At 42.9% G+C, this 12,538-nt stretch overlaps 2 protein-coding genes across 2 annotated transcripts in view; both read left to right on the top strand.

Moving 5' to 3' along the window:
- Positions 1–2,169: 2,169 nt before the first annotated feature.
- The window catches only part of LOC310867371 (NLR family CARD domain-containing protein 3-like), a 139,860-nt gene continuing 129,491 nt past the window's right edge, over positions 2,170–12,538 (top strand). Inside the window, exon 1 of the mRNA XM_083777383.1 lies at positions 2,170–2,269. The gene's annotated coding sequence lies outside the window, so the exon portion shown is untranslated. The remainder of the gene's footprint in view (positions 2,270–12,538) is intronic.
- Positions 9,935–12,538, top strand: part of LOC310867050 (alsin-like) — a 102,206-nt gene continuing 99,602 nt past the window's right edge. Inside the window, exons 1-2 of the mRNA XM_083776843.1 lie at positions 9,935–10,046; positions 10,492–10,655. Of these exons, the coding sequence (XP_083632969.1) occupies positions 10,006–10,046; positions 10,492–10,655 (205 nt within the window). The 5' untranslated portion in view covers positions 9,935–10,005. The remainder of the gene's footprint in view (positions 10,047–10,491; positions 10,656–12,538) is intronic.

The raw sequence follows: 12,538 nt of genomic DNA, 5'->3' as shown, positions 1-12,538 counted from the left end.
TTAAGAAGTGTAACTCTGTCTCTATAGCTCCGTCATCACAGTGTGTAGTTTTTACATTGTGTTAAGAAGTGTAACTCTGTCTCCATAGCTCCGTCATCACAGTGTGTAGTTTTTACATTGTGTTAAGAAGTGTAATTCTGTCTGTCTGTCTGTGTCTAATCCAAAGCAGCACAGGCTGTCGTGTGCTGTGCACAGCAAACAACGAACGGCATTTTGCATTTATAACTGAAATAAACTCGGAGGCTTCGTGGAAACAGCACACGCGAGTGTAAAGGAACGGCATTTTGCTTCTCTTGCCGTAAAATTAACTGAAATAAAGCGTCATTTAATCGAGGCTTTATGACAGCAGCGAGACGAGTGGTTGCTGCGAGGCGCACGCATGGCTCACAATCATAGCTGCCTTTGGAGAAATGCGAGGCCCTGTGCGTTAATAATTAAAATGTTAATAAACAAAACTATACAAAAATTATCACATTTCTATCTATAAGGACAAACCTTATTAGAAAAAATATTATAGCATATGAAAGCCTTTTGAAATGTGTATAGGTTACTGAATTACAGGTGCTGCTGCCAAAAGTAAATAAATACCGTTGTTGAGAGAGAGAGAGAGACAATTGCTATTGCTTAGAGAGAGAGAGACACGTAAAGCCGTTCCATTTCAAATAATACAAAAATGCCGTCTCGCAGGCACGACTCCACGAGGCCCATGAGCAGCCGCACCGCTCGCTCAACCAAAAAAGCGGCTCTGAGAATGCAATATTAGGGATGGGCAACTTTGATGGTGGAGAGAGCCACTATATTCCCACACTTACTCCAGAGGGCCACATTGCATGTTACTGTCGTAGCAAAAATAGCTCAAAACACGTCGCGCTGCGGCGCGTTTTGAGCTTGTTGATCGGCTAATTTTGAGCTTGTAGATCAGCAATTTTTGCTACGACAGTAATATGCAATGTGGCCCTCTGGAGTAAGTTTGAATTGAAATACTGAATAATTTATAGCTTTTTTTTTTATTAGAATCCTGAAAAGTAAAGCAAAGTAACAAAAAAAAATATCGATTTTCAAATGCATTTAGTTTTAGTTATATCTTTATGAACTAAATACAAATATATTGGACACAAAAAGACAATACTAATAATACTAGTCGTTAAGTACTAGTCATTTAATACTAGTCATTAAGTATAATTAAAGCGGGTCATGTTTACATGTTTGGAATTGCAACAGCTGAAATCAATAGTATTATATCAGTATTCTGATATTAACCTGTGGGCCGCATTAAGTGAAGGTGGGGGCCGCATGTGGCCCCCGGGCCGCCAGTTGCCCACCCCTAATAATAGTTAATTACCGTACTTATATTAGTGCAGAAAAGAGACAATGAATCCCGCATTGGAGAAGATGCGCTCCGAAGGGGTTGTAGTGGCAGGGAATCAGGGACGGATAGAATCCTCTTCGCTATATAGGTGCCAACTTTGCATAACGTGGCACATTATTTTTCCATCACAGTGGTCGTGGACTTCTTGACTTCCTTGTTAACACGTGAGGACGGAGGGGCCGGCTCGCGGACCAAAAGGGTCTGCTTTTCTTTTCGATTTTTTTATTTCAAGATCGACTCCCGTGCTTATCGATCGAACATCGATTAATCGATTTCTTTTGGGTCAGCCCTACTGTCCGTGCACATTGTCAAAGTCTTTCTCAGGTTTGTATCAGTTACTGTGGTTAGGTAGTCTGCCACTGTCTGTTTAGAGCCAAATATGTTTCTAGTTTGTGTTGTGATTGTGTGAGTTTGTTCCAATATGTGATGCATTTTTCTTTTTCTTTAGTTATAATCTAATAGTCTCTGTCTCTCTGTCTCTCTCTCTGTCTCTCTCCTCTCTCTGTCCCTATCTCTGTCCCTATCTCTGTCCCTATCTCTGTCCCTATCTCTGTCCCTATCTCTGTCCCTATCTCTGTCCCTATCTCTGTCTCTCTCTCTGTCTCTCTCTCTCTGTCTCTCTCTCTGTCTCTCTCTCTGTCCCTCTCTCTCTCTGTCTCTCTCTCTGTCTCTCTCTCTCTCTGTCTCTCTCTGTCTCTCTCTCTCTGTCTCTCTCTCTCTCTCTCTCTGTCCCTCTCTCTGTCTCTCTCTCTGTCTCTCTCTCTCCCTCTGTCTCTCTGCCCATCTCCACTTTATCTAATCAGGACACAGAAGTCATTTTATTATCCAGTCCAAAGTCTACAGTACAGAACCAAGGGTGGTGTACAGTACAGAACCATGGGCGGACAGGATTCATGACAGGTAAAGATTCAAACAAACATTTGATGACTACGCATAACATCTTTGTGGTGTGAATTTGTCCCCAGTGGGACAATAAAGATGAGATTTCATAAGTTGAAGCAGTGAATTAATATTCATAACTCGACATGTAACATTTTATTCAAAGGATTTACTCTTGTTTTCTTTCTTAAGATTTATGTTTTGGGGCTTTTATGCCTTTATTGATAGGACAGTAACTCACAGCATGTGGGGAGTAACACGCAGCAAAGGTCGTCGGGATCGGGATTCGAACCATTGCAGCCTAGGGTGCCCGTACCACCACACCGGTGACCCGGGGTGTCTTGTTGGTCTTTTTACCGTCTACTCGGGCTTATGAGAACACCACAGACAGTTTGAAGTTGCTCGAAACTCCTTCAACTTGTTTTGTTTCATAAATATGTTGGTAACAACATATCAAAAGGTCCTAAGAAATCCCAGTGGCGGAACATAATGAAAAATGCTGAAATAGGTCATGGTTACCTTTACCTATTCACCCATCACCTGTTAACACCCCCAACGCCAAGGAAAATGTTCTTTGTCCTTTCTATTAGTAACGCCCGACGCCCAGGACGAAGTATTGTCCAAAAGATGAAGTTTATTGATATGAGAATGGATCGCATAGCTCCACAGCCTAGGAGCGCCTGTTGGGCAATCCTCTGTGTTGCGTAAGAGTGTGAGACGTCATCGAAAAACTCCCTCCCCTGTTTAGCTGATGAAAACGAAAATCTTTAAAAACATTAATAACTCTCATTGTATTGATTTTGTTTCGTCGACTGACTATGACGAGAAATGTTCGTAATGAAAACTAAGCTATGATGACTAAAACTAAGACTAAATATATTGACAATTTCGTCAAAAAATATACATTATACATTAAAAAAACAAATAAAAACTACACTAAAATGTCAGGAAGGGACTAGTGCACAAGAGATCTACTATTAGTCATTTTACACTTGGATTCATGCTGAAAATAGCAGATCTACAATTGATCTATATTGTTTATAGCGTATGAGAGTTTATGAGTTTTGTCCCCTGTGGTGAGAAAATAAAACCATAAATTTAGACTAGTCATTGGTTAGACCAGTCATTAGTCCTACAACCAAACTCAAACCTTCACCCTAACCCTAACCCTAACCTACCATTTTAACGCACCCCTTACCAACCTTAATCCGGTCGTTTTAACGCACCCCTCACCAACCTTAATCCGGTCGTTTTAACGCACCCCCCACCAACCTTAATCCGGTCATTTAACGCACCCCTCACCAACCTTAATCCGGTCGTTTTAACACACCCCCCACCAACCTTAATCCGGTAGTTTTTTTTTTATATATATTTTTTATCCCATGATTTTATTCCAACGCATTTCTCACCCCTGTGTCAATTATCTAATGTGATCCTGATGGGCTCTACACACCCTCCACCAACCTAGTACCCATATAGGGGACATGGGGAGAGCAACGGACTTGAACTCATGCTTCCTTTATGCCTGAGTGTCCAAGTTGCTCCTTTACAACTGACAGGGGGGAGTTTCCCTGGTTGGACGTAGCGTGGAAGGAACACGTTATTCCAACCAGTTCCTTTCCCCTCCATCAGGTGCCCCGGCTGGCCAGGGGGAGGCAGTTTAGAGACCAGGATTACTGCATGTTTTTTGTTTTAACGCACCCCCCACCAACCTTAATCCGGTCGTTTTAACGCACCCCCCACCAACCTTAATCCGGTCGTTTTAACGCACCCCCCACCAACCTTAATCCGGTCGTTTTAACGCACCCCCCACCAACCTTAATCCGGTCGTTTTAACGCACCCCTCACCAACCTTAATCCGGTCGTTTTAACGCACTTCCCCCACCAACCTTAATCCGGTCGTTTTAACGCACCCCTCACCAACCTTAATCCGGTCGTTTTAACGCACCCCTCACAAACCTTAATCTGGTCGTTTTAACGCACCCCTCACCAACTTTAATCTGGTCGTTTTAACGCACTTCCCCCACCAACCTTAATCTGGTCATTTTAACGCACCCCCCACCAAACTTAATTTGTCAATGTGACAATGCAAGACGTGCCTCCATATGCGATATCGGTACCACATTTGTCATGGTATGTGTGAGTCAAGTCAACTGTAGGCCTATGACCACAGTGGAAAAGAACATGGCATGACATAATTGTTAAAGAGGGCAGAACTGGACAAGTAAATAGTCATATTTTTTGTCAGTTGAGAGAAAGTGTTTCAAAGTGTCATATTACAATAACAACTAAATCATAATAACACTCAACAAGCATAATTCATGGAAACCATTGATCCTCAGACCTCCTCAGCTCTGATCAAGGTTGGGCACCCTAATCAAACTACTATTGTGACACTGCATTCCTTTAAATCCTGACATGAATCACTCATCATGTACTTAATTATCTGTTTTCAATCTCAGGTATGTTTCCATTGCATATAGTTGACTCATCAACATAGAGTACAGTACAGTACCACACCTTAATGTTCTGACACCAACTATTTAAGCTACATAACTAGTTTAGCCTGTAGAACTCCCTGTCTCCTCATGTCCCCCAAGTAACACTGTCCTCTGAAAGGCCATCTGCAATAACCTAATATGAAGTACACTGCACAACCATTCAGCTTTGCAGCTAAGTGTCCCTTTCTCGGACTGCAACTGTACTTACTGTATATGACCCATTTATTGAAATCCCAAACATGGAATGTACTTGGACCATGCATTATGCCACATATAATGCCTGTCTCAGGACGGCCACCTGCCAGTATACAGTGGATAACTTCCCAGTCTTGCTGGGTAAGTTAATTGGGTAACTATATATCTAACTACTTTAACCCTGACATCCTGATTTTGGGCATGTCATTATAGGCTAAGAAGAAAGGACAATTGCTGATCTACAAGGTCACAACATGCCGTAATGTGTTGTGAGCTTGTAGATTGGCTTTTTTTGATAAGTGACTTATTTTAAAATGTGTAGCGCAGTGGAATAGAGTAGACAATATATGACAAGTCAAGAGTCTATTAGTACTGTAGGCTATACATTTGTGTTCTCGTAATATCATTGATCACTTGTTTTGCATGTCCGTGGCAAAAATAAAACATTAATGCAAATGTCGATCTCATTCACAAGCTGGCATAGTAGTGGAGGATATTAAGTCAATATTTCATGAGAATCGTTCACTTTATGGTACAAGCACCAAAATTGGCACACGAGTGCTTCGGAACCTACTCTCTCAGAAAAGTACGTTGTCCACTTGAAAAAACAAAATGGACACCATTTTTCAAGATGGCCGCCAAATGAAAAAGGCCTTTTGTGGCGGTTCTGGTCAACCGTGGGTCCGACCGACTCGAGACCGGACACTGCACTCCCTGTGGGTGTGTGGAACGTGTGTGTCGAATTTGAAGTCGGTGGGGCAAACGGTTCTCGAGTTACGTTGATTACAGACGTACACACACAGAATTTGTGCAATTAGCAGATCATTGGAACGGTTGTTCGCTTGGTGATACAAGCGTGACATTTGCCGTGAACATTCCTATGGTCAACTCTTTAACTTTTTAAACCGAGCCATCCAAAAATCCAATATGGCGGTGATATTTCAAGATGGCCACCAAAATTAGACTGGTTTTGCATTTCAGCATATATTTGGCTATACCTTTGTGATGTACTGTACCATACTACTGTATAATACTGTACGGCACTGTAGGGCATCATACTGTACCGTACTGTACTGTACTGTACTGTACAGTACTGTACTGTACAGTACTGTACTGTACTGTACTGTACAGTACTGTACTGTACTGTACTGTACTGTACCGTACTGCATGGTACCGTACTGTACCGTACTGTACCATACTGTACTGTACCATACTGTACCGTACTGTACCTTACTGTATGGTATCATACTGTACCATACTGTACTGTACTGTACCATACTGTACTATACTGTACCGTACTGTACCATACTGCATGGTACCATACTGTACCGTACTGTACCTTACTGTATGGTATCATAATGTACCATACTGTACCGTACTGTACTGTACTGTACTGTACTGTACTGTACTGTACTGTACTGTACTGTACTGTACTGTACTGTACTGTACTGTACTGTACTGTACCGTACTGCATGGTACCATACTGTACCGTACTGTACTGTACCGTACCGTACCGTACTGTACTGTACGGCATCATACTGTACTGTACCATACTTTATGGTATCATACTGTACCATGCCGTACCGCACGTTACTGTACCGTACTGTACTTTACCATACTGTACTGTAACATACTAGTGTACTGTACAGTACCGTGTGTGTGTGTGTGTGTGTGTGTGTGCACGTGCAGGGAAAAGGGGAGGGGTAGGTTAATGTGGAAATTGTAATGTAATTTGTGTCACAGTGAAATGTTGTGCAATAACAGTATGTCATACAAAAGCAATATTTGTACAGTAAATATGACATGGATGCAATGTAGTGCAGATGGATTTCTGTGGCATGCATAATTTTTTGCGCATAGAGAGATGTGTGCTAACGGAGTGATTTGGTAGGAGAAGTCGGACGGATAAACGGACATATTGCTTTGCATCCCCTATAGTAGTAGGAGCTAGGATGAGCATCAAAACTATATATTTTAAATACTTTTCATTAGCACAATTTTACATTCCATAGGGCTGGACCACACATGGACCCCATTTGGTTTTGTTTTCTGCATCTTCCTCTGTGACCTGCCACGTTCATGTCATCTCTCACAGCATCCTTAAACCTCGTCTTTGGCCATCCTCTTACCTGGCAGCTACATCTTCAGCATCCTTCTCCCAATGTACCCTCATCCCTCCTTTTCACATGTCTAAACCATCTCAACCTCACCTCTCTTGCTTTATCCCCAAACCTTCTAACCTGGGCTGATCCTCTAATTCAGTAATTTCTGATAATGTCCTTCCTTTTCACTCCTAATGAGAACCATAGCATCCTTAATTCTGCCACCTCCAGCTGTGCCTCCTTTTCATCAGTGCCACCGTTTCCAACCGTACGGCATGGCTGGTCTCACTACCATCGTATACATCTTCCCTCTCACTGGTAGCCTTCTGTCACAAATAACTCCTGACACATACATAATATGTCCCATATTCTCAATACATTGGCTTCCCTTGCTAGAACATTTCCATCTCTATACTCACCTTAACCTGTTACACTACTGTCTACTGTCTGGTCAATTGGTACAAATAATTTTCTCCCTCCCTCACCATCTCTCTTTGCACTTACTGTACATCTCATATAGCCCTGACCACTTCTTAGCCCACACCACCTGACATCACATCTCTCTCTTCTTACCCATCATCAAAAAAAAAACCCCAATGGGCATTGCCCATTGACATATATTCAAGTCTGTGTGTGTGTGTCTGTACATCTGTAATCCACATAACCCGAGAACCGTTCGCCCCACCGACTTCAAATTCGACACACACGTTCCACACACCCACAGGGAGTGCAGTGCCCGGTCTCGAGTCGGTCGGACCCACGGTTGTCCAGAACCGCCACAAAAGGCCCTTTTCATTTGGCGGCCATCTTGAAAAATGGTGGCCATTTAGTTTTTTCAAGTGGACAACGTACTTTTCTGAGAGAGTAGGTTCTGAAGCACTTGTGTACCAAATTTGGTGCTTGTACCATAAAGTGAACGATCGTGTCATTAATATCCTCCACTAATAGTCTCAACAACACAACCAAAGCTGAGACATAGGGTAGGTAGAAGATCATTTAAATATACAGGGGTGGAGGTCGGATTGGAACAAAATTCCAAGGGAAATTAAATTTGCCCAGTCTTTGAACATTTTTATAAAATATGTTGAAAATGTGGCTGATGGGCATGTTAGTATAGTGGCTGTATTTATCTATTTATATCTATTTATTGTCTTCTGCTCATTGATCTATGATGGCCGGTTGTAAACGTCATTAGTATTGTAATAGTACACATGTTGTTCTTCTCATATGCTGTAACTATTTCTTTATTTGGATTACAATGGAAATAAGTCCTCTGACTTTTTGTGCACAAAAAGTCAGAGATTCGTGATACAATTCATAGGAAAGCAGTCTGTACTGCTCTCCTATGAATTGTATCATGGATGTATCAAATAAATCAAATCAAATCAAAAATGATATTTTACAGCACTGTAAGTTCATTTGTTCAAAAGTAGCCCAGACTGCATACGTTAATATGCTTTTCAGATAGTTGACATTTCTTGATTCAAAAATATCGTTTTCTTTTGTGGAGATAGGATTTTTTGATTTTCATGAGCTGTATGCCATAATCATCAAGATTAAAAAATAAAAGGTTTTAAATACTTCATTATGCACAATGAATTGATAATATTATGAAAGTTTCACTTTTTGAATTATATTACGGAAGAAAAGTTGTATGTTAAGTAAATGTAGTTTACATTAAAAGATCTTATTATGTAAAAGGCATTTCCATCAATTACTAATGCATTAATGTGTCCATCACTTTAACCCATTTCGGCCTGACGTCGAAATTGAAAAAAAAAGTTTTCTAAATCATGACAGTTTTCCGAAATACCTATACCTGAAATTCTATATCAGTGGTTCTCAATATTTCATGTCAAGGACCCCAACAATAATATGTAATTGGCCGCCGACTCCCATCTGATAAAATGTTGTTCCAGGGACCTCCCAGAAGCAAAGATTTTAGTTAAAAACGTTCGCTCTGAAAGAATATATATTCAAAGATTTGCGCCACATTATCACGATTTTTAAAAAATAGCAGATTTTTCAATAGCTAAAGTATAACATGAATAATGCTTAACACCAAAAGGCGTTCCCGTGGGTTAATGTCATAATGCATCAGTGACATGTGTCCATCACTTTAATGTCACTAGTAATGCAATAATGACTTTAATATTGTCATTAGCAATGTGTTACACTAATTTGAAGTGTATGGTTTTTCATAATGCTTTATTTGCAAATGTGCCTGTGAGTTGTATGTTGTTTGTTGTTGTTGTCTATAGTATTCTGTATGGAGCACCGAAGTCTGACGTCAATATCGGTAGAGGGCGCAAATCCACGGGTTCATGTACTTTTTATTTGCATTAGGGATTTTAGATCTGTGTTTGAAGAACTGTGTTTGAAAAAAATAAACATGTCATCCCGGGCCGTTTCACTCATATGGAGATGAAGAATCAACTGACTGAGAGAAAACGCTAATGTTACTGCTGCTGAAATAGATAGATTTTCGCTAGAAACAGACTGTATCACATATGAGTGACTGACGGTTTTACTATGTTTTATTTTGAGTTAGTGTTTGTAGTATTGCCTTTGTTAAATGTTAAATGTTTGTCTGTGTCGGACCCCAGGAAGACTAGCTTTTGTCAAGGCAAAAGCTAATGGGGATCCTTATAAACAATAAACAATAAAACGATACAGAGACAATAACGCCGAGACAGCTTGTTTATTTTGTTATTCTTCATATAATAGAGAAAATTACTTCCCTGAACCAGGGGATGAGCGAGTGACGTATAAGTGACTTCGGCGCTCTATATGGCTCTTTGGTCAAGGAGAGCATTTCTTAAAATCTGCTTCATAGATTAATTTTGTTTCATTTTCGTTTTATAATCTCTCCATTCTCCAGAGTCGCTGGTGGCTCTTCCAACACGTGAGGCCGGCGTGTAGATGGACGACCCCACAGTGTGGCAACAATGGTTTCATTATGAACTGCAATGAAGAAGCTGCACTAATGGAGAACAGAAAGTAGGCACACACGCATTTTCCAATATACCAGCTTGCAGTTAAAACAAATGTTTCAGTAAATTCAGTTTATGAGTAGATGGAACCCCCAGTTGGCGCTACATAGGGGTCACTACATTTATTTATGAGTAAATTCATTCATTCTCTTGTCTTTTGAACCCATTTGGACCTGAGGCAGATAAAAAAAAAAGAAGAAAGGCTTCTAAATCCTAAAAGTTTCCTGAAAAATCTATGTTTCTATATGTCAGTGGCGCTCAACCTTTTTCACGTTTGTTGTGTGTGTGTGTGTGTGTGTGTGTGTGTGTGTGTGTGTGTGTGTGTGTGTGTGTGTGTGTGTGTGTGTGTGTGTGTGTGTGTGTGTGTGTGTGTGTGTGTGTGTGTGTGTGTGTGTGTGTGTGTGTGTGTGTGTGTGTGTGTGCGTGTGCGTGTGTGCGTGTGTGCTCCACAGCTCTGTGGATGAGGATCGGGGGCCCCCGTCTACAGAGAGAGGTGTTTTCTACCTGTGGCAGTCGGGTTCTTCCAGCGAGGGGCCCCTCATCGACAGAGTGCTGCTGTCCAGACCTGTCGTCCAAGCTGCCCTGGGGGCCAACCATGGACTCATACTCACACAAGGTGTGTGCGTGCGAGAGCTATAGGAGCGTAGTCCAGGGTGTTTTAGGCAAAGGAGAAGAGTCTGGGACGTGTGGAGCGTTGTCCTGGGTGTTTTATGGAAGGGAGAAGAGTCTGGGACGTGTGGAGCGTTGTCCTGGGTGTTTTATGGAAGGGAGAAGAATCTGGGACGTGTGGAGCGTTGTCCAGGGTGTTTTATGGAAGGGAGAAGAGTCTGGGACGGGTGGAGCGTTGTCCAGGGTGTTTTATGGAAGGGAGAAGAGTCTGGGACGGGTGGAGCGTTGTCCAGGGTGTTTTATGGAAGGGAGAAGAGTCTAGAACGTGTGGAGCGTTGTCCAGGGTGTTTTATGGAAGGGAGAAGAGTCTAGAACGTGTGGAGCGTTGTCCAGGGTGTTTTATGGAAGGGAGAAGTGTCTGGGACGTGTGGAGCGTTGTCCTGGGTGTTTTATGGAAGGGAGAAGAGTCTGGGACGTGTGGAGCGTTGTCCAGGGTGTTTTATGGAAGGGAGAAGAGTCTGGGACGTGTGGAGCGTTGTCCTGGGTGTTTTATGGAAGGGAGAAGAGTCTGGGACGTGTGGAGCGTTGTCCTGGGTGTTTTATGGAAGGGAGAAGAGTCTGGGACGTGTGGAATGTTGTCCAGGGTGTTTTAGAGAAGGGAGAAGAGTCTGGGACGTGTGGAGTGTTGTCCAGGGTGTTTTATGGAAGGGAGAAGAGTCTGGGACGTGTGGAGCGTTGTCCTGGGTGTTTTATGGAAGGGAGAAGAGTCTGGGACGTGTGGAGTGTTGTCCTGGGTGTTTTAGAGAAGGGAGAAGAGCCTGGTACATGTGGAGTGTTGTCCTGGGTGTTTTAGAGAAGGGAGAAGAGTCTGAGAGGTGTGGGGCGTTGTCCAGGGTGTTTTAGAGAAGGGAGAAGAGTCTGGGACATGAGGTGCGTTGTCCAGGGTGTTTTAGAGAAGGGAGAAGAGTCTGGGACGTGTGGAGTGTTGTCCAGGGTGTTTTAGAGAAGGGAGAAGAGTCTGGGACGTGTGGAGCATAGTCCAGGGTGTTTTATGGAAGGGAGAAGAGTCTGGGACATGTGGAGCGTTGTCCAGGGTGTTTTAGAGAAGGGAGAGGAGTCTGGGACGTGTGGAGCGTTGTCCAGGGTGTTTTAGAGAAGGGAGAAGAGTCTGGGACGTGTGGAGCGTTGTCCAGGGTGTTTTAGAGATGGGAGAGGAGTCTGGGACGTGTGGAGTGTTGTCCAGGGTGTTTTAGAGAAGGGAGAAGAGTCTAGGACGTGTGGAGCGTTGTCCAGGGTGTTTTAGAGAAGGGAGAAGAGTCTGGGACGTGTGGAGTGTTGTCCAGGGTGTTTTAGAGAAGGGAGAGGAGTCTGGGACGTGTGGAGCGTTGTCCAGGGTGTTTTAGAGATGGGAGAGGAGTCTGGGACGTGTGGAGTGTTGTCCAGGGTGTTTTAGAGATGGGAGAGGAGTCTGGGACGTGTGGAGTGTTGTCCAGGGTGTTTTAGAGAAGGGAGAAGAGTCTGGGACGTGTGGAGCGTTGTCCAGGGTGTTTTAGAGAAGGGAGAAGAGTCTGGGACGTGTGGAGCGTTGTCCAGGGTGTTTTAGAGAAGGGAGAGGAGTCTGGGACGTGTGGAGTGTTGTCCAGGGTGTTTTAGAGATGGGAGAGGAGTCTGGGACGTGTGGAGTGTTGTCCAGGGTGTTTTAGAGAAGGGAGAAGAGTCTGGGACGTGTGGAGCGTTGTCCAGGGTGTTTTAGAGAAGGGAGAAGAGTCTGGGACGTGTGGAGCGTTGTCCAGGGTGTGTCCAGTTGCTCCTCTGAGTCCTAGACCAAAAAGCCCTGTACTGTATATACTGTATGTTTTGAACAATGTTTATATACTTTTCATCACACAT

This window comes from Protomyctophum parallelum (genome assembly GCF_964188405.1).
Source record: "Protomyctophum parallelum genome assembly, chromosome: 11".
Classification (NCBI taxonomy): Eukaryota; Metazoa; Chordata; class Actinopteri; order Myctophiformes; family Myctophidae; genus Protomyctophum; species Protomyctophum parallelum.
This window is presented reverse-complemented; position numbering and strand designations above follow the sequence as displayed.